At 41.8% G+C, this 19,468-nt stretch overlaps 1 protein-coding gene across 11 annotated transcripts in view; it reads left to right on the plus strand.

The window, feature by feature from the left end:
• The window catches only part of ptprua (protein tyrosine phosphatase receptor type Ua), a 266,297-nt gene that overhangs the window by 55,133 nt on the left and 191,696 nt on the right, over positions 1-19,468 (plus strand). For 7 of the 11 annotated variants that reach the window (XM_085792294.1, XM_085792297.1, XM_085792296.1 and 4 more), the window contains exons 2-3: positions 935-1,054; positions 10,318-10,446. In XM_085792294.1, coding sequence (XP_085648420.1) covers positions 935-1,054; positions 10,318-10,446 — 249 coding nt within the window. The remainder of the gene's footprint in view (positions 1-934; positions 1,055-10,317; positions 10,447-19,468) is intronic. The other 4 variants (XM_085792302.1, XM_085792303.1, XM_085792304.1 and 1 more) reach the window with 1 other exon arrangement.

A 19,468-nucleotide genomic window follows, 5' to 3' on the forward strand; every position in this document is an offset into this window, starting at 1 on the left:
GTGGAGGTGGAAATATATCAGAACTGTGTGCGTTGTCTTTACTTGAGACTGACCTCTAAAAAAATACTAACAGCTTATTATGACCAGAGATACATTTTATTGTCAGGTGATGGCTAGTGTCTGTACACTGCTGTTTTTATTATGACAGTTATGACAGTTTGTTGTTAATTTGATTTTATATTGGTTAATTTTTTTCCCTTAGTCTTAGTTGTATTTATATTCTTTAAATTAATATTCTGTTCAATTTGCACGTCACGAAATGCACAAAGGCACCATTTTTGGACAAAGCTTGTATGTTTTCCATTCTTTAAGCACTGGTTCGGGCAGCGTTTCAAAAGTACCGGTTTGGCACCGGTATCGGATAAAACCTAAATGATACTCATCCTTAATTATGGTGGGAGAAAAGGAGGCGAGGAGGGCAAATCAGGATCCTTATACCTAAACTTTACCAAGTAGTCTTTGCGCCTGAACCCAACCAAACCTTACCTGCTTGTGTATTATTACTGCCATGATGAAGGCTGCTGGCGCGCTCTGATCTCATCATCAGCAGTTCGCAATAAAGTGTTGTGGACGCACAACTTTGTCGCTCATTTGCATATAAATTCCTGTGCCTGCCCCACCAGATTTAGACCTGTCAGTAAAAAAGGAAGGCAAAGAGAAACACTACCTCTCCTTATCCATGCTCATGTTTACTCTGCTGACTGTTACTATAATGATTCATACCTGGAAACCACTGACATATTTGCTCAGGTGTCATCGCATATGACAAAGACAATCAGTGATTCAGTTTATTCCATCCATTCATACTACACTCAGGTCACCAGTCTACCACAGAGCCACATATATAGAGATGAACAATGTACACAGTCACATTGACACACTACAGGCAATTTAGAGTCGCAATCAACCCAGTGTGCATGTGTTTGGACTGTAGGAGGAAGCTGGAGAACCTGGAGAGAACCCACACAGACACAAGGAGAACATGCACCAGGAAACCATCCCAGACCCTTCTTGCTAGGAGGCAAGAGTGACAACGCCCCTTTGCAGACCTCAGGTTTACAAATTTAATTTATTTTTCCATTGACATTGGTCTTGACAGTTCTGAAAGGTTCCTGTCCCCCAAAACGAAAATGTGTAGTAATGTATAGTGAGTGTAAAGTGAGTCATTCATTTGGTAGTGAGTGCAACAATAAGATTGACTGTCCATCTTACCAACTAACACAATAAATTATTCTCCCCATCACATACAGTTCAATTCTAAACTCATTCACCTTGTCATAGAACATATCACATAAACCATGTTTCCACCCACATGTTGTTATTTGCATTAAGCAATATCGAATTAAAAATGCCTTATGGAAACAGTCAAGTTCAATTAAATATCATGAATATCGATAAAAAGTTAATATGGTCGATCTCCTCTGATTTTTTCTTGATCAATACAAAGTTTATGCGACAAAGCTGATGGAAACAGTTCTATGCCAGATAAATGTGAGTTGCCATCATGTTTTATGTAACTTCCGCTATGTCGGCCTATAACCAGCTGTTCAAAGACACGACGGGAGTAAACCTCAGATAATCGGTTTAAGATGAAGGATGGATGTCATACTATTTTGTGATTCAGTATAAAAATGAATGGAAACACCTTAAATTGCAAGAAAACAATTGGATACGCCAATATGATCGCAAAACAACACATGACGTCATTACGCACAGCTTTTCTTATTCGATTTAAAGGTCTTAAACTTGAACCGGCTTTATTTGCATTGATATTTTTTTTATCAATCTTCTGATAATTTGATCAACAAGTGGATGGAAACATGGTTAATGTCTATCAGTATCAGTTAAAGATGCCCCGTCGAAATCCATTCACTTGGAGCACCGTGGGGCACTATAGTTTCAGCAGCGCAGTCCTCCACTTTATCGACGTTGTGCACTTTCCCATGCACGAGCGTGCACGTTTGCGCGACTGCGCTCGTCGACAGTCGGTGGAGTCGACGTGTCACAAAGAGCCGGCGATGTGCAAACAACAAGGAAGGAAGAAAAGGAGCGGGCGTTAATAATATATGACTTTAAAATATGTTTTTTTCTAAATTGGCTGTGTAAATGTTTTATGAGGAAAGAAATGCACTCGGCGGTGACAAAATATGTCTTGGTGAGACAACTCAATGTAAACAGTGTGTTTGTTGTTCAGGGAAGCTTTGGTGTGGTGTATACATGGCTCCTGTGTACAGTATATACATCATTTATAGCCTCTGGTGGATGGGGCTCCGTTATAGTTAGTATAGTGATTATCTCGATAGAGTTTCAGGTCGAAAACAGTGACAGTCACTTCATAGTTTCATGGCATCCAGACATCCTCTCTGACTTTCCATTCTGCTCATGTTGTCAGGATCGTCAATCAAAAATCTCTATCAGTGACAGAACGTTGTTTCTGTTAAATACTCCTCTCTCTGAGCTTGCGCTGCTTCCTCTCCTCCTCCTTCATGAGGATTCTGAAAACGTTGCGGCCTGTTATTAATGGTCTGAGAAGAAGTGGCGTTGGGACGGTTCCTTTTGGCTGGCTCTGTATTGATGAGCTGTGCAGCTGTATCTCTCTCTCTCTCTCTCTGTTCCCCCCGCGTCACCACCCTCCCCCTTGTCCTCCCTCCTCCTCTACGTAAGTAAACTTGTCAGGCCTGATGCATTGCCTGCACACGCTCAAATGCAAATCAGAGCTTTATCTCAAACCAAACAAGAGAAGCGGCAGAACATCCTGGATCCTCGGCCCCGACAGAGCTGCTGCATCTGAGAGGCTCTGATTAAAGGAGTGCTGGCGGAGTGCTGTTTGTTGGTTACACAATATTAGGGTGCTCTGCCTGAGGAATTTGCTTAAATGCAATGGGGAATTGGCCTAACAGATCCAGCTGCCTTATCAGCACAAGACTAGTTTCTTTTTTGGTCATCCAACCAGCTATTGTTAAAGAAATAATGTCTCATATGGAGATGAAAAGGTGCTGTGATCAACTTCCATTACAGCGAAGTCCAATGAGTATCATTTTTAATAGAGGTGCAGTAACATTTACAGTTCATGTTCTTTAAATGAGTAATGAAAGGCGATCTCTCACACTGGCAGCCGTCCATACGAGCTGGGATTTATATCCGTGAGAATCAGTCACCACTCTGCTTCGCGCTGTGTAATCACTGTTATCCTCGTAAGAGTAATTGCAAATGAGTGTCCTTGTTAAATCTGTATATAGATGATTTAAGCCAGTCTCCGAACAGCACCGGAACAGTGTGATCAATAGAAACTCGGTCTCATCCCGGCCCTCTTTGATTACTTCTTGGTGTGTTAAACTGTGGCTTTTGTCAGCGATAAAAAAAATGTTTTCTACGAATCCTTCTGTCATACATGCCCCCACCGTTGTCTGTGATTTGTTCTCATTATCCCCGCCCCTCTTACGGTTTTGCTCCGTCTCTCCCCTCCTTCTGTTTGAGGGCTCTTCACCCCACCCACGTTTTCAGGTCTCGTCCCTCTAATTTATTTCTCCCTCTACACTAGGATAAATGCTATGTAAGAGGCCCGTGTTTTCCTCCCTCTCCATCACAGCGTATTTATAATGTGCCTGCTGTGCGGGCTATTAGTCAAAGGTCGCGGCGTTCACTGTAGAAGCGAGGGAGGTTGGACAGTCGTACCCGGGGTCCATCACAAGCACTTTGAGGCTGATCCGCACCTTCTCCCATTAATCTCCCTCCAGGGCCTCTTCTGGCTGCCTCGCGGCCTCTTTGTGCAGCAGAGTTATGGTCTTCCCGCTACTTTCTGACTTTCACCCTACACAAACACCGCCACTAATAGGATTCAATTAACACTAAATGAAAGTACTGACTGGTTACAGTAGTCTACTGTTACTCTGAAAAGGCTCTTTCACCCAAATTACAGAAGCACTTGACATGTGGTTAAGTGGGAAGTTTTGTTCCAGGTCGTACAGAAGCTACAGTAGTTGTAAATTCTGTCTGCTACTGGCTGCAAGTTATCTCTATCAGAAATAGGATGGGCCAGGGTTAGCTAGTTAGCATGCTAACCTTTGAGTTATACTGTACGAAGTGCATCTCAAGTTATTATGTCAGACTGGACATATTGTGGAATATCCAAGCTGTTGGACTTCTAGTGCAGTTCCCAAATTTGGAAATTTAGTTTTTTTAGTTTTTGAATCATTATTGTATTGCTCTTCATAAAACAGTTACGGTTGTGTGTACTACATTACTGTATGAATTAATCTTAAAGAGGAAGCCGCTTTTTGGCTGTTTTGCTAACTCTCCTCCTGGCCATGTGCATTTGATTACAATGAAGCCGGCGATAAATCAATCAATAGACAGTCAATAATGTTATATATTATATACAATGTTATGACGTGTATATCTGTGAACCTCCATTCTCCCTGTAACATTAAACCATCACTACTCAAAAGCTGTTTAATTAAGGTAAAAATGTAGCATAATTAAGCTACAAATCAAATATTATATATAATATTTAAATATGATGTACTTTACCCTTTATAATAGCCTACAAATCACAGTTTATGAGTGGGGAGTAGGCCTAGTTAACTTATTAAACATTTGCACTACAGCTATGCTGTGGTTCGGCTTCTCTAGCTTTGCTTTCAGATTAGCTTCCCTGTCACTGCTCGCCTACCAACCCGATTTGGGTTAAATAAAATCAATATAATTATTAATACATGCCATGCCAGCCTCTATAGATGCCTGTCAAAAAACCCTGCGATTCCTCTGTAACTTATTGAGAAATTCCGTTAGAGACGGTGCAGTTGACTTTGTATGACTTATGTTTTCCTACCATCCTTTTCCCATTCTTTTCTACAGTGCAATCGTTTTTCTTTTTTTTTTGCCACCAAACTTGTCTGGGTAGCGTTATGGGTCAGCCATGTCTCTGAAATTGGCATTGCAGGCGTATTATAGCAACACAAGCGATCCGCATTCTCGTAGCAACAGTGACACAGCAACATACCGGTGTCTCGTTCATCAATGAGTAGCTCAATGTAGTTTCCAAATACGGAACAATTCCGTATTTTTGACATAAGCTTTGGGTGTTAATGTCTTCAGAATTAAACAACACTACGATCTTCAGGGCAAATTTGGAAGTTAAAGAGAATCACAATCCAAAAATGACAAGATAGCCCCAGGCTAAGCTGGTAAACATGCTAAGAGTTAAAGGAAAGTGTGACAGAAGAGGGAGTTAACACTAGGGCTGCTTTCCACCTCTAGAAATAGCTGTTGTTGATTAAGTTTGATTCTGAACTTGCAACATGTTTTCTAGTCTGGTTAGAAATCAGGTGGCATTGCTAACACCAGCCATGTAGCAGTAGCAGAATGTATAAACAGTCCAATTTTCATGCTGCTTCATCCATAAATAAACAGCACTGACTTTAACTGAAAACATCTCCTCACAGAAATATCTGCTTTTGATAACCCACACCACAGTTTTCAGTAGAATTACATTCTCCTGATGAAATAGCCCAGAGGGAAGTGGAACCAACGAAATCAGATTCACCGGCTGCAGATATTTCAAGGATGGATATCTTCAAACCTGAGAAAATATACACACAGGCTACTACTACAAGGAAATTAAAGTGCAAGAGTACTGTTGGTGGCCTTACCATGTAATCACACAGCATGCAAGAAAAACATGAATAATAACCGGCTTTATTCTTTAAATTTGACCGCTTATCCACAGAAAGTCAGAGAGATGACTAATATTGAATTTTCCCCCTCAGACATATCATGGGGGAAAACCTCTGAAACAGTATTTACACCATCACTGAAAGCTGTATTAATGAGATTCTTTGCAGCCTCTTGAAGGCTTTGGCAGCTAAATCCTCCCACACCACACAGAGGATTTTTCTGATCATCTCATAGAAAATTGGGAATAGAAAAAAAATAAAATAAACACTCCATTGCTTGGTTCTGTGAAATCTGGTGAAACACTAAGCAATATGCATGGATAACACAACTGGTTAGTATGGTACAAGTTTGGTGAGGACAGAATAAGTCTAATCTGGTACGTTTTTTTTTCCTTTTCTAGGCATAAGGAGCAGAGTGTGTGTTGGAAGTTGAGACACCAGTGCAAGCCAAACACAGATAACACATTCCAGACATGGTATCTTACGACAAGCTTGAGCCTTGTTTGGCAAATTACCTCCCCTATCTTTCAAAGAGGAGGGTGCCTCGTTCATGCACATTTATTTATTTCTCCCTCTTTGTTCTCCTCCTGAGAAACTTGTCAGCTGTGACAGTAGCTCAGTGAAGTTATCTCGTGGCCCCGACGTCCGTGGCTCTAGGTGTTATTGCTGCTCTGCACGGCGGCGGCGGCGGCGGAGCTCCGCTCGGGGGGACTGCGCCGCGACGGTGCCGTGCTATCGCCCTAATAAGCAATTACCATTCCAAAAAAAAAAAGAAAACAGCTTTCTCTCACATTCAAGTTATTATTATGTGGGAATTCAAGCAATTTCTGTCCCACGTCGGCCAAGATTCCCTGTTGCTTTGATGAACACAAATAATTCATTCCCGCAGTCGTTACGGCTTCAGTCTGCATGACATTGACAGATTCATTATAATTTTATCCGTTTTTAAGTAAACATCAAAACAGCAAACAACCACAGCAAACCGCACACATATACGCACACATTCGAGGAAATGCACATCAGTAAGAATCCAGCAGAATGCGTGTGGCTTTTCTAATTACATGGGCTTGCCCTCCCGCTGCCAGAGAAGCTCATTTGGGCACTGAGAGGAACGTGCACGCTAAAAGCAAAAGAGGCTGGGAAGGATGAGCCTTAATGAGGGGAATCAGTGAAACGTGTCTGATGGTGACATTTCTTCCCGGAGCTGGAGGGCTCTCAATGAAAGGCAGGCCTTCACCGCGGGCCCTGCTCCACCACTCAGCCCCTCTCATCCTCAGATAACCGGGCACGGAGCTGCACAACAAGCAGCCCCTCACACAGGAGGCAATTAAAACTCTGATCTGCTTACACACCCGGAAATGCTCGCATGGCTGCGGGCAGAGGGGAAGAGGGACGGGGAGGTTGACTGGTGGTGGGGGCGCTTGATATTTGTTTGTCAGCAGGAACAACCAAAGCGGTGGTCCAAAATTAGCAGTCTTAGTCGCTTATTGTCACATTTAATATTTCCTCAGACTGGAAAGTTTCACACGAACAAAGAAAGCAAGACAGTGGCTTCTAACACAAAAAAGCAACATTGGGGGAGGCAGGCCAAATGGGATACTATTAAGCAGAAACTGGCACGGAGTCAGAGCAGCTCTTTACACCAGCAGCACGGCTGCCAAGCCTAATCTGTTAGTGAAGAGGGTCCTGGGACCGCAGAGGGCTCAGGGCGTTTGGAGTTAGATGGAAGACTTGTATCGACTTCCAAGGCCGGGGACAGACTACTCTGAGCTACGGCCAGTTGAGCGGATTGGTGACAGAGCATGTGCTGCACTGTAGCTGTGACTTATGAATGAACAAACACCCTGCACCCATCTCCCACCTGTTCTTCCTGCCTCATTATCCCACCAGCAACAGGTCTCATGCTGGTGGCCTTGTACAAACCACACTGTGTCTGAAATCACTCTCTCTAACCCCACCAGCGATGGGAATAACAGTGTTATACAATAAATTACTAGCACTACTTTTTTCAGTAACGAGTAATCAAAAAAGTTACAGTTTCCCCCGTTAGAACCTCGTTACCGTTACTGACAATAAAATGTGCCGTTACTTGACTCAAGAAGTCCCATCACAAAATAATAATACACCTGTTTTTTTTCAGTCCATCAACTAGTCGGAAAACAGCTGTTTTTCTGTAACTAACCAACTCACTCAGTAATCTCACCTGGTAATTAGTTACTAATGTAGTAATTCAGGTACTAACTCAGTTACTTTTGGGGAAACAAACTAGTAACCACAACTAATTACTCATTAAAAGAGACATATTCTGCCCCTGTTTCACAAATTAAAATAGTTCCCAGGTGTCTTAAAGACATGTCTGTGACATGCTTTGGTCAAAATCCCCCAAGCATCAAACATCACAGCTCTTTTCATCCTCTCAAAACAGCCCTGTTCAGAACGGCTGCTTTCAGTGCCTGTCCCTTTAAATGCAAATGAACCACTGCTTGCCCCGCTCTTTCTACTGGTACAGTACCAGGTAGGGGTGATATTATGCAACTAGCCACCAGACTCTTTAATACTGCAATGATAGTTCTTAAAGAGTTGCACACCTGCACTTTGTATATTATATTGCACAACTGTCCATCCTGATTGAACAGAGTCACTGTAAACATGTCATATGTCTCCTTTTCAGATGTTGTTACTATTTCCTTTACTATTACTTTCCATATTGCTGCTTAGTTAGTGACTATTGCTTGTACTCTGCTCTTCACGCTGCATTGTGGGATATTATGAGTCCTTTATATAGGGTATCACTATACATTTGGACAGCACTACAAAATGTCATATTCACTACATAGTGAGTAGTGACACAGCCTCTGTCTTTGAACCTCCTCTGAAGATTTATTTGGTGATGTAGTCTTACTTTTCCTGCTTATGGTTTGGTAAAACCTGGTAATGGTTATTTCCTCTTTGAAGACACAGCACCAGTCAAAAGTTTGGGGAAAGTAGGTCCAGACTTTTACTTTTTACTTGTACAGTGGATCCCAAATATTCTTCTGTGCTTCCCATTTTGGAGGCCGAAAAGGTTTCAAGTGAGATCTCTGTATTTTAAATAACACTGAAATGTCACTACAACCCTTTGATCAATGAGCACAATCTGTCTCACTTTCTGTCCCTGTCTAATTTCTGCCCATCTTGTCGGTTCTGAATAAATCTCGCTGACCTGAATCTCGCAGCGGCAGATTCGCTCGTTTCTTTATCATCCCCAAATTAGTCAGACTAACAGACATGTGAATATCAGCAGGAAAAAATCAAAGGTGGAACTAACAACATCCCTGACACCGGTGGCCCCGGTAATTTTTGCATCGCATCAATTAGTGTTATTATCGGCTGCGGCTGCGTTTCGACGTGTGAGAGGTGTCTGCTGTGAAAACGGTCAATTTTTAGCTTCGCTCCGCAGCTTCCTCCGAGCTCGTCTTCATCGCTTTAGATCTTCAAACAAATATTTTCATAACCACTGAACCAAAGTCCTGATCTACCACATAAAATCCTGCTTTTCCTTTTAATTGATTCATCACTTATGAATCAATTCATCTGCTTTCAAGCGAACGTTTCCTGGCTGGGGCCTGTCGACCGTGACACATCTGTTTTTCTGTTTTTGATGTCATCATGAAATCAATGTTTTTGCGGATTGGACCGGTATTTGACAAGACGAGCAATTTGACCGCTTGAAATGAGGAGAGACGGGTACTTTTTGCTATTTTCTGTCATTTCAAGGACCGAGTGATTGATAGATTAATCAATGAAGAATTGCAATGACTGGCTCCGGCTCTGACAGTTGTGTAAACCATCTGTATCAGTGCTCAACGTCGCTCTGCGGACGAAGCCAAGTGCAGCGCGTGGCTCCCGCCCGCGTGTGACGACAAACTGGTCCTCCAAAGTTCAGATCATTCGCTTTGGAGTTGCTAAACTGCACATGTGTTTTCTGACCAATTAAAACAAAACCACTCACATATCCCCCCTCCTCCCTCCCTCCTGGTCCCCTGGCCTGACAACCGAAGCCGGTGGCTTTAAAAGCCTGTGGTTTGTGTGATAATGGCAGAATAGTGAATGCAACCATTAGCGAGCCAGACAGGGTTGGGTCACCTTCACAGGCTGAGAGCCAGGCTGTTGTTGTCCTCCATCAGATGAAGAACCCCTCCATCCCATCACCACCCCCACCACACCCCTACCCTCCACTGCTGCTCTGGCACCGCTGCCCATTATTTCTGGCTATCTGGGTGACCTGTGGCTGCTGTGTCATTTTCACACCACAGGGCTAATTGCACCAAATGGTGGCAGATTTTTTGAGGGAACAGATGAGATGGGCAGTCCATGTCGACCACCCAGTGCAAACCATTAGCTGTGTTTTTTTTTTTTTGTTTATGGCTGCAGAGTTTCTTCAGGATTTGACGTATTAACACATTTACAGTGAGCCCGTGGTGATGTAACTGAGGAATCATCTCTCTGGTGTTTATCTAATGGGGGTCTGTGATTCATTCCTTCCCCCCCACTTCTCTCCTGATAGCAGGACGTAGCTATATAAAGTTTCACAGTAGCTGTAGAGTGTTGTGTTTTCTGCCGTGTGCCGGCTTTGACACATTTCACTCCTTCCTCTCTGCAGCCGGCTGTACCTTTGACGAGGACTCAGACCCCGGCTTGTGTGAGTACCGACAGGGCCAGGATGATGACTTTGACTGGCAGCTCATCAGGACCTACAACTGGCCACACCCGACCCCGGATCTTCTCCGAGGTAAGTTCAGATACAGTATGTGCCTTCACAGTAATCTCCCATCTGGATGACGAAAGCAGAAGCCCACACAGGAAGTTGCTACTACTCTTTCAGTCGGGGTTAATAATGTAATTCTGGGGGTGCTCGGTGGCCGAGTGGTTAAAGAGCACATCCCATGTTGGCACATGCCTGAGGCGCTGATCGCAGGTTCAACTCCCGACTGAGATGATCCTTTACACATGCCATTCCCATAGTCTCTGTTCCTGCTCTCCTGTCTCTCTACACTGTCTTATCAAAATGAAAGCAAAAGATGCCCCAGAAATATCTTTAAAGGAGACACATTATTCCCCCTTTTCCACAAATTAAAATAGTTCCCAGGTGTCTTAAAGACAGCTCTTTTCATCCTCCCTGTTCACAACGGCTGCTTTCACTGCCTGTCCCTTTAAATGTAAATGAGCCACTGCTTGCCCCGCCCTCTCTACCGGTACTGGTACTCACAGGTAGAGGTTGTATTGTGCAAATTTGAAAACTAATGACATCATTGGATGACAACTAAGGGAACAGCTTGTTGAGCCACATGGATTTAACCTCAGTTGCCTGAAAAGTACAGATTGTTTCTGTCAATTCTCACATTTTGGGGGCCGAAAGGCAAACCACATGATACGATATGATACGATATGACAAACTTTATTGTCCCGCTCAGGGAAATTTGTCTTGGAAATATGTTAAAGCAGTATTTCAACATTTTGGCAAATTCCTATTGCCATAATCCCTATAGTCTTAGGGACCTTTAATTGTCGGTGCAAGCTGTTTTTAGATCGGCGGGGCAGAGACGTGAGCTCTATAGGGATTATGGCAATAAGCAAATTTACCAAAATGTTTAAATATCCCTTTAAAGAGATATTTCCATAATATGCCCCCTTTAAAAAAAATACTGCAATTAGCTGTTAGCTACATGTCAATGCATGGTAGGATAAAACAATATAAATCAAACTGAATATGATCTTCCACTATGACAAGTACAGTGATGGTGGCAGAGCAGCATCTGGCAGCCTATCACACACACACCTTTCCAAAAGATGGGCGTGAGAGATCTGTGTTCGCCAGCCGCAGCTCTGCAAAGACCTGCGTGCCAGCTTGATGCAGCCGCCGACGACCGTGTGTGTGGAGGTGTGATACGTTGGCAGGGTTTGAACCTCTCTCTCAATTTCCAAGAAGTCTAACAAAAAAAAATGAGTTAAACTCTGCGGATGCCTGCAAAATAGAGACCGCAGTCTGCAATGATGTACAGTACCCGCTCGAAGGATTCTGACTTCAAGTGTGGCAGCTATTAACACTTGGCTTCCATACGTGGTCAGAGGACACTGCCTCAGGAAAATAACACTGTCTGACAAATGACCACAGGTGTGATTCATGATTTGATGAATAAGTGCTAATGGAACAGGGAAGGCAACAGTTTTAAGTGGAGGAGCTATGGAAATGTCATTTGTGAGATTGGCTTCCTCACATGTCTGATGGACAGAGAGTCGACCCACGCTGACGGCTTCGCAGTCGGGGCTGGAAATTAATATTTCTTTGTGAAAACAAACAGAAACCAACAAGAAGCAGCAAAGTGTCTGCAGATATTTACCAGCTAAGTCTGGAAACAGAGTTATAAACAATGCTGTTTGGGCACAGAATCACAACGCGCGCGCAATAAGCCACCAGACTACTATAAAGCAGACTTGCTGCGGCTTTTATGTGCTGTGCTGTTTTTCAGACGGTTTATTATGGGAGCTCGGTGAATGCCTCCAAACTGAAATAATGACACGTTTTAATTAAGACAAATTTACTGCAAACTGAATGGGACTGTTTGTGCAGCGTTCTGTCAGGATTCACAATCTAGGCTTCAAGTCTGAAAATCTCAGCCCAGGCAAGATAATTGAATGTTGTTTTTTTTTTAATGCAGAGAGTCCAAAGACAGGTTTCTTTATTATCAGCTGCCAGTGTTGTGAAAGTTCCTCCTCAAAAAGTGAGATGATGTGTATACAGGTACATCGGCTCCTGTTCAGACTTTTAAATGTGTACCCACACACTTCCTGGTTCTCTCTTGAGCTCAGACTGACAGCAGTCCAGCGTAACAATGAATTTCAGATGCATCTGCATTAGAGAATAGGTTTTTACCTCCCGACTCACTCATGATTTATAACTAACAAACTCTGACTGCTGTCTGTCTTCCGTACAGCGAGAGCACAGAGACACGGTGCGGTGGCTGTTGGGGGTGTGTGTTGCCTCAGGGAGGTTGTGAACCTCATCACCTTGTGCTGAGTTGTTTGACAAATAGGGGCTGCCTGGCTATACAGTATGCTTTATAGAGAGCTGGCTACGTGGTCGTACTGTAGCGTTTGTCTGCACAGTATTCTTCCCGTGGGCCGTCCAGACCCGACTGATTCCTCTGTTTTTGCTGCCTTATTAAGAGTCATTCTCTTTTCTCAGAGTCACCCGAGCCGTCCTAAGGTGAAAAGAATAAAGAGCTTCATAGATATGCAGGGGCATGGTGAATAACTTAGAGGAGGAGGTGACAGGGACAGAAACTCAGATGGAAGTTGAGCAACTTGTGTTGGTGCTTTGTTGAGTCGACAAATTGTACATAACAGTCATAAAGCTGCACTCAGCCATGTTTTTACACATCATGGTTGGCAATAAAGTTGAAATAAGTTCATTTTCAGACTCATTCCTCTTTTCATTCTTGTTATAAAGGTTAATTGCGGTTTAGTGATATGTTTGGAAGAGATTGATTGATAAAGTTTTGCAAAGATACACACTTCATCTATTGAGAATAAATGACATTGTTATAATCATTTCATGAGAAAAGGTTATATACACTTTAAAGAACTTTAATCCAACTTTATTTTTCCAACTGTTAAAAATAAAAATCTCATAATCATGATTGCACAGAGAATCATCACCTGACTGCAGTAGCTCATTATTTTCATTCAGCAAATAGCTTGTGGACAAACTGATAGCATAGCGATAGTAGCATTTTACTCATAGATTATCATCTCTAGCCTTATGTAACTGTAATGTATGTTTTCCTTTTATTTACCAATGGAATTTTTAAAAAAAGAAAAGAAGTCTTTAAATGGAGTCTTTAAAAGAAGCCAGCACCAAAGAGCAGACACATACAGTCAGAACATGGCTAGATACAGCTCAATGTTAATGTAGGTATGGTATACTGTATTATATATTGTGTTTTGGGCTATTTCCTAGAGGCAACAAACAAAACAAATCTGTGAATCATTAATCTAATTACCTTTTTTTAATCATTACTTAATCCCACCATCAGTAAAAAAAAAAAAAAAAAAAAACCTTAGATATTCAATATTCCTTCATACAACAAAGGATAACAACAGACTCTGATATCTCACAGGCTGAGATCTGGAATATTTTGACCAAAACAATAAGTGATGATCAAAGTAATATCTCGTTGATTTTCTGTCAGCCGTCTGATCCCTCCAGATCTGAAAAATCTTTATTCCACCCAGCTGAGCATGTACATCTCCGCCCCTCTAGTAACAGTAGAAAGTTAAAATGATGTAAGAGTTACTGAAAACATGATCACCCTGGAGTAAAAAAAAAAAAAGATAAAATCAAAAGTCAGAAGAAGCTGACTCATTGTGATTACATATTCACACGCTGCAGAAACGCTGTGAAATGTGACTTCTCTCTTAAGGAATCCCAGCAGCCTCTCACTCCTGTCTTCTAGAAGAGGACCAACATGCTTTATTTCCACTCAGGCTGGATGTTAATGGATGCTGAGGTGGACTTACATCCCCCCAGTGCACGTGCTCCCCAGGTTCCCTCAGTGATTTATGACAAACAACCTCAGTAGCACGGACTCACTTCACAATCATGAACCTGCTGACAGCTCCTTCTCCCACTCAGTCCCTCGCCGCTTTTCTGTTTAAGTTCGCCATGCGTCTACGCAGGTGGCTCGCCTCCAATCTGCACTGACATTTTCCATACATGTTTATTTAAAGCGGTCTGTGTTTTTTTTTGTTTTTTCTCTGGAATTGCTGTCTGAGAGGGAGGACGAGCGGGTGTGAAAGGTGCTGCTGGTGCTGCTGGTTCGGCGGGGGTAAACTGTGGCGATGTTGTGGAAGGTGTCGGCGCATTTCATAATTCATTCGCAGTTATCAAGCGCTCGTTCCGCTGTTCCACCCCCCTCCCTCCCCCCCCGGGGGCCGGCCAGGCTGGGTATGTTAACGAACTCCCAGGGATTGGTGGAGTCTAGCATGGGTCATTGCTGATTACACTTCCCGGTGTTCCTCAGGGGCCTTGCAGCGCCACAAAGGCAGCTTTTTTTTTATTTATCTTCTTTTCATCCATTAGAGAAGGTCGATTTCAGGCAGGATGAGCACATGCTCCAGTGCCTTGAATGCTCCTCTCTAAGATGATGCTGGATGAGCGATGGAGATTTGATGTGTAGCTGTGTGAGATCCCATCAACAGACAAATGTGTGTAAAGTGGAACCCATTTATGTAGGTCTCACATCAACAGGCAGTGTTACTGTAACCAGGGCCGTTGCTAGGAATTCTGGGCCCCCTGAAAGAATACCAAAGTGGGCCCCTGCCCCCTGACTTTTTTTTTTCTAAATAAATCTTATTAGTCAGGATCTTATGCAGAATAATTCAGTCATACAAAGATTAGACTACTGGGTTTTTTGTGGGCCCTACTGGGCGCTGGGCCCCTAGAATTATCATCACCTTTCTCTCTACGGCCCTGACTGTAACTCTAATCTTGTTCTGTCCCTTTGAGATATTGTACTGTATGTAAGTCGTACCCACTGGTGGACAGTAACAAAGTACATTCAAGTATTTATTAATTTTTTGCACATTTTGTGACTCATCTATAGCTTGAAGACAGTTGCACGTTTGACATCACATCACATTTGACTCTTACTTTGAAGTCAGCATAATTCATTTTCTTTTATTCTGAAAATGTCATTGTCAAAAGAGGAAAAAAAACAATTACAGCCAACTCTTGTGCTGTCAGTCATATTTTTATGCAGCTCAATGTGAACTAAGGACGGCTACGTTACTGTAGATAAAAATCAACCCTCAGGTCCATGTGTGGAATGATAGAAATAACGCAAAAGAAAAATTTATTTTTGAAGTCAACTACAAAAAAAAGAGGAAAAACTGAATAAAAGCATAAAACACCTTAGTTGATTCAGTTATTTATTTACTTTTTGTCAATTTATTTGTTCATTCAGGACAATCCAACAGATATTGACATCAGAAATAATACACAGAATATAAAATGAGGTTCATAATGTTCTTTGATTCTACAACAGGTTTAGGTTTTTTAATGAATACTATGAAAATGTCAACATTCTAAACTATATCTCCTTATGGATCAACACTTCAAATAATACACGTGAAAATGTAAAAAAAAAAAGAGACCTTTGCTATTACTGTACATTTAGTCAGACACTAATCTGATATTTCGAACCTAACGGGTGAGTTAAATCTTTGTATAAATCTTGGAGGAATAATCAGCAGTTTTATATTTGAAACCATGAGTTAATATTTACATCTGTGAAACCAAGGTTTCTCATTCCCCAGTGCTGCTGCACATTATTAAGTATCTGTGCTTGTTCATATGGAATCTAGAGAGATACGGTGTTAAATATAAACTGCCTTTTAGCTTTCACAGTCACATGTATGTGTATGCATAGCAAGAGTAATTGATTTGCTGTCAAGTTCTATGTGTCGAGCATCTGTTCATTCAGTGTGATGTCAGGTGTCTCTGCTGTGTTTTCATACATGATAAAAAAAAGAGCTTATTGTAGAGCTCAGGAGAAATATCCAAGGTCACAGTTTTCCAAAAGGGCCTTAAGGTAACAGCACAAATATACATTTCACCATGAATTCTTCCAAGGGCATTAAATTCTTTCGGAGTCGCTAAAGACACTGAAATTGAGACAACAACTTAGTTTATTGGGCACCGGCAGCTCAATAGTATTGATCTGTGCCCACCAGCCAGTGGAATACCAATGACATGAAACATTGCAGCTAAAAAGAAACACGTCACGCCCCTTCAGCTTTGCACTTTCTTCTTCATTTTTTTTTTTTCATGACAGTGTTTCAGTCTGCTTATCGGCATTGTAATGCAGGATGTGAGTTGCCAAGGCTGTGTCTGCAACTATGTGGGGAAAGCAGACATGATTGCTGTGCATGATAGACAGTGGTTCTGTCGTTCTTTTGATAGTAAAATTGAACAGAGTTGTGCTAAGCAAAGCAAAGCACAGATTCAGACGCCCTTGGGGGAGATTTTATAGGAGTTAAATTAAATTGAGCCCACAGAAGGCTCCAAAAAAAAAAAAAAAATTGACTAAAGTTAAGTCGATATCACTATGGTTGGTCTGGATCAGAGTCTTTGTGAAGGTTTTCAGCAGGGAGCGGGGAGGGAGGGAGAGACGTCGGGCCAAGTTGCTTCATGAGATGAAAGAGACAGGTGCACGCTGGCGTTGTGTTGAGGAAACAACAGGATGCAAGTTGTTGTGGTTTGTCCCACTGATGTGAACCACTCGGCGGTGGCTGCGACGCACACCTCACGCAGCCAGTTAAAGTACCTTCAAACTGTTTGTGTCTGATCGCCGCCATGTCAAATTTGCGTCTCTCCTATATCTGTCCCACAGTACAACATCTGAGACCAACTGACCTGTGTCATTATACTAATGTTCGCAGCCAGAGGAGCTGGATGCTACAAGATCAAAAGTGACATTTTAACCCGTTTTAAGATGAGACACTACAGGTGAACTGTAAACTAACAGATATCACCATGAGACTTACCAAGGTTATTACTTACATTAGGACAAACATTTTTTCTATTACAAGTTTTGTCAAATGGTATGTTTCAATATGTAAATGAGGCAAAATCTAATGAAATATGTGCTAATATGCATACATTTCCAGAACAGAAATCTGAAAAATGGATAAAACCACTTTCAAAATGATTGTTATATTTTGTTGACATATTAGAGTAAGAAAGTTTTACAGAGGGGATTTTGGATATCTCTTTTTATCACTCTGTAAATGGGAAAATACTGTCACCAGCTCCAAAAGAATCCAATTTCGCCATGTTTTTAGGAATAAAATGTTGTATAAATCAGGCTTTGAATGATATATCAACAATCCCCTCTGTAAAAACCTTCAGAATATAGACAGGAATAAAACTGGAAGATTTCTCAGAGTCTGAGGAAAAACTCATTTTGAGAAAACGGCCTTTAAAGACTTGTACTGTAAAATTCCATAGATTGTTATTGTCAATCGTACTTTTATGATTGGTTGCTGATGCAGAGGAAATGACAATTTTTGACATGACATGGGTCAGACAACAGGCACAGCACAAAATGAAGTAAAATAAAAACCCTAATGTGGATTTTCTACCATTTCTTAAATTGATCAATGCACGAAAAAACAGTGTTTTTGCCTGTAGTGTCTCGCAAAAATCACGGAAATCCAGGAAAAACCCAGCAGTCACACACAGCGCTCGATTCACTGCAAGTAGTGAACTGCAGTAGTTGAAACAAAACAAGACAACTGAAAAAGCTGCATTCTGTGTGGTCCTTTACCTCCACAGACCACTTTATTCGCCACATGTAATCTTCCTCTTCAGTCCAACAGGCAGAGATCCATCTGACACTGATTTGCACTATAACTCACTGAATTTTTAATTATTTTTTTTCCTGAAAAGCCAGAAATAAAAACTAAATGTGAGGACACTTAGTTGCATTAAAAAGCCAAGGTTCTCCTGTTTAATTTAATGTGCAGCAGAAGTAGTTTCATGATTAGTGAGCTGCGGTCTGGACTAAAACTAATCCTTGACTGGACGTTCCAGTTTTGATTATTGGGTGCTCTATTACTTTGAATTTGATGTTCAGTGAGTTAAAGAAAGTAACTAGGTGCCGGACCGCCGAAGGACTCTTGTGTCTCTTACATTATCAGAGGAAAAAAGCCAAGCAAATATTGGCAGCTCAGCTCCCAGACATGCTTCAGCTGAACAGAGTCGGACTAACACTGACTTTTAATGTGAAACTTCTTTATTTTTTATCAGTCTGGTCAGTTTGTTATTGCAGAGGAGGCGGACGCCTCTGTGGATAATTCAGCTGCAGCTGAATTTCTGCTTCATGAGTTATGATCAGAGAACCACTGACACTGAAGACAGCATCTCCCATGAACCCGAGCTGTTTCACAACATCATTCAGCACCCTCTTTTGTAGTTCATTTGACTGAAAACCCTTGAAGCAGAAGGTATATTAATATTTCCAGCCCATGTTTTCTGTTTTTGTTTTTGTTTTCTTTTTTTTGGATAGTCTACAGCCATTATGTTAGTTTCTTTTCTAATTAAAAAGTGTTTGTGGGTTCAGTTAGTAACGCACCAGCAGCTCAGTGGATATAAAACTTCATTAAATACATTTTGGTGTTAAAAGTTCAGCTACATTTGTAAATCAAAGTAAAACATGGCTTCAAGAAAAGAGCACACAGTTCAACTATCATGCATATCAACACTTCAAAAAAATAAAAAAGAGGAAATATTTATACATTTTCCTCATGCAGCATGTTGGAAATGTAGGTGGAAACACATATATTATTGGTGAGGAGAACAGACCTTTTCACATTTTAAAAAGAGCAGAGGAGGCGCCGTCATCCATGCAAAGAGATAATGCCTGCTTTTAGATTCCTTCAAACACTGCGGCCCTTCCATTTCAAACGGACAGAATGCAAATGTCATGCAGCCTCGCACAAGTCATCATTAATGACGGCTTTTGGTTCGGCGTAAATCACCTTTGAGCTACGAATGCCGGTCCAAAAATGCACAAAGCTCGGCAAAGTGGGAAGCAAAGCAAACTAAACTTCTGAGACTTCCTCCTCCCTTCAAACTTCCCTCTCGGGGTTTGAACACGACGCTCATTTGCTGAGCACAACTTCAAACATTTTCTGGTTTCTTGCCTCCGCCCTCTTGCCCTCTCTTTGCCTGTGCCCGCTGCTCTGGCTGC

This window comes from Trachurus japonicus, chromosome 11 (genome assembly GCF_045865225.1).
Source record: "Trachurus japonicus isolate A0001 chromosome 11, Traja_1.0".
In the NCBI taxonomy this organism is placed as follows: domain Eukaryota; kingdom Metazoa; phylum Chordata; class Actinopteri; order Carangiformes; family Carangidae; genus Trachurus; species Trachurus japonicus.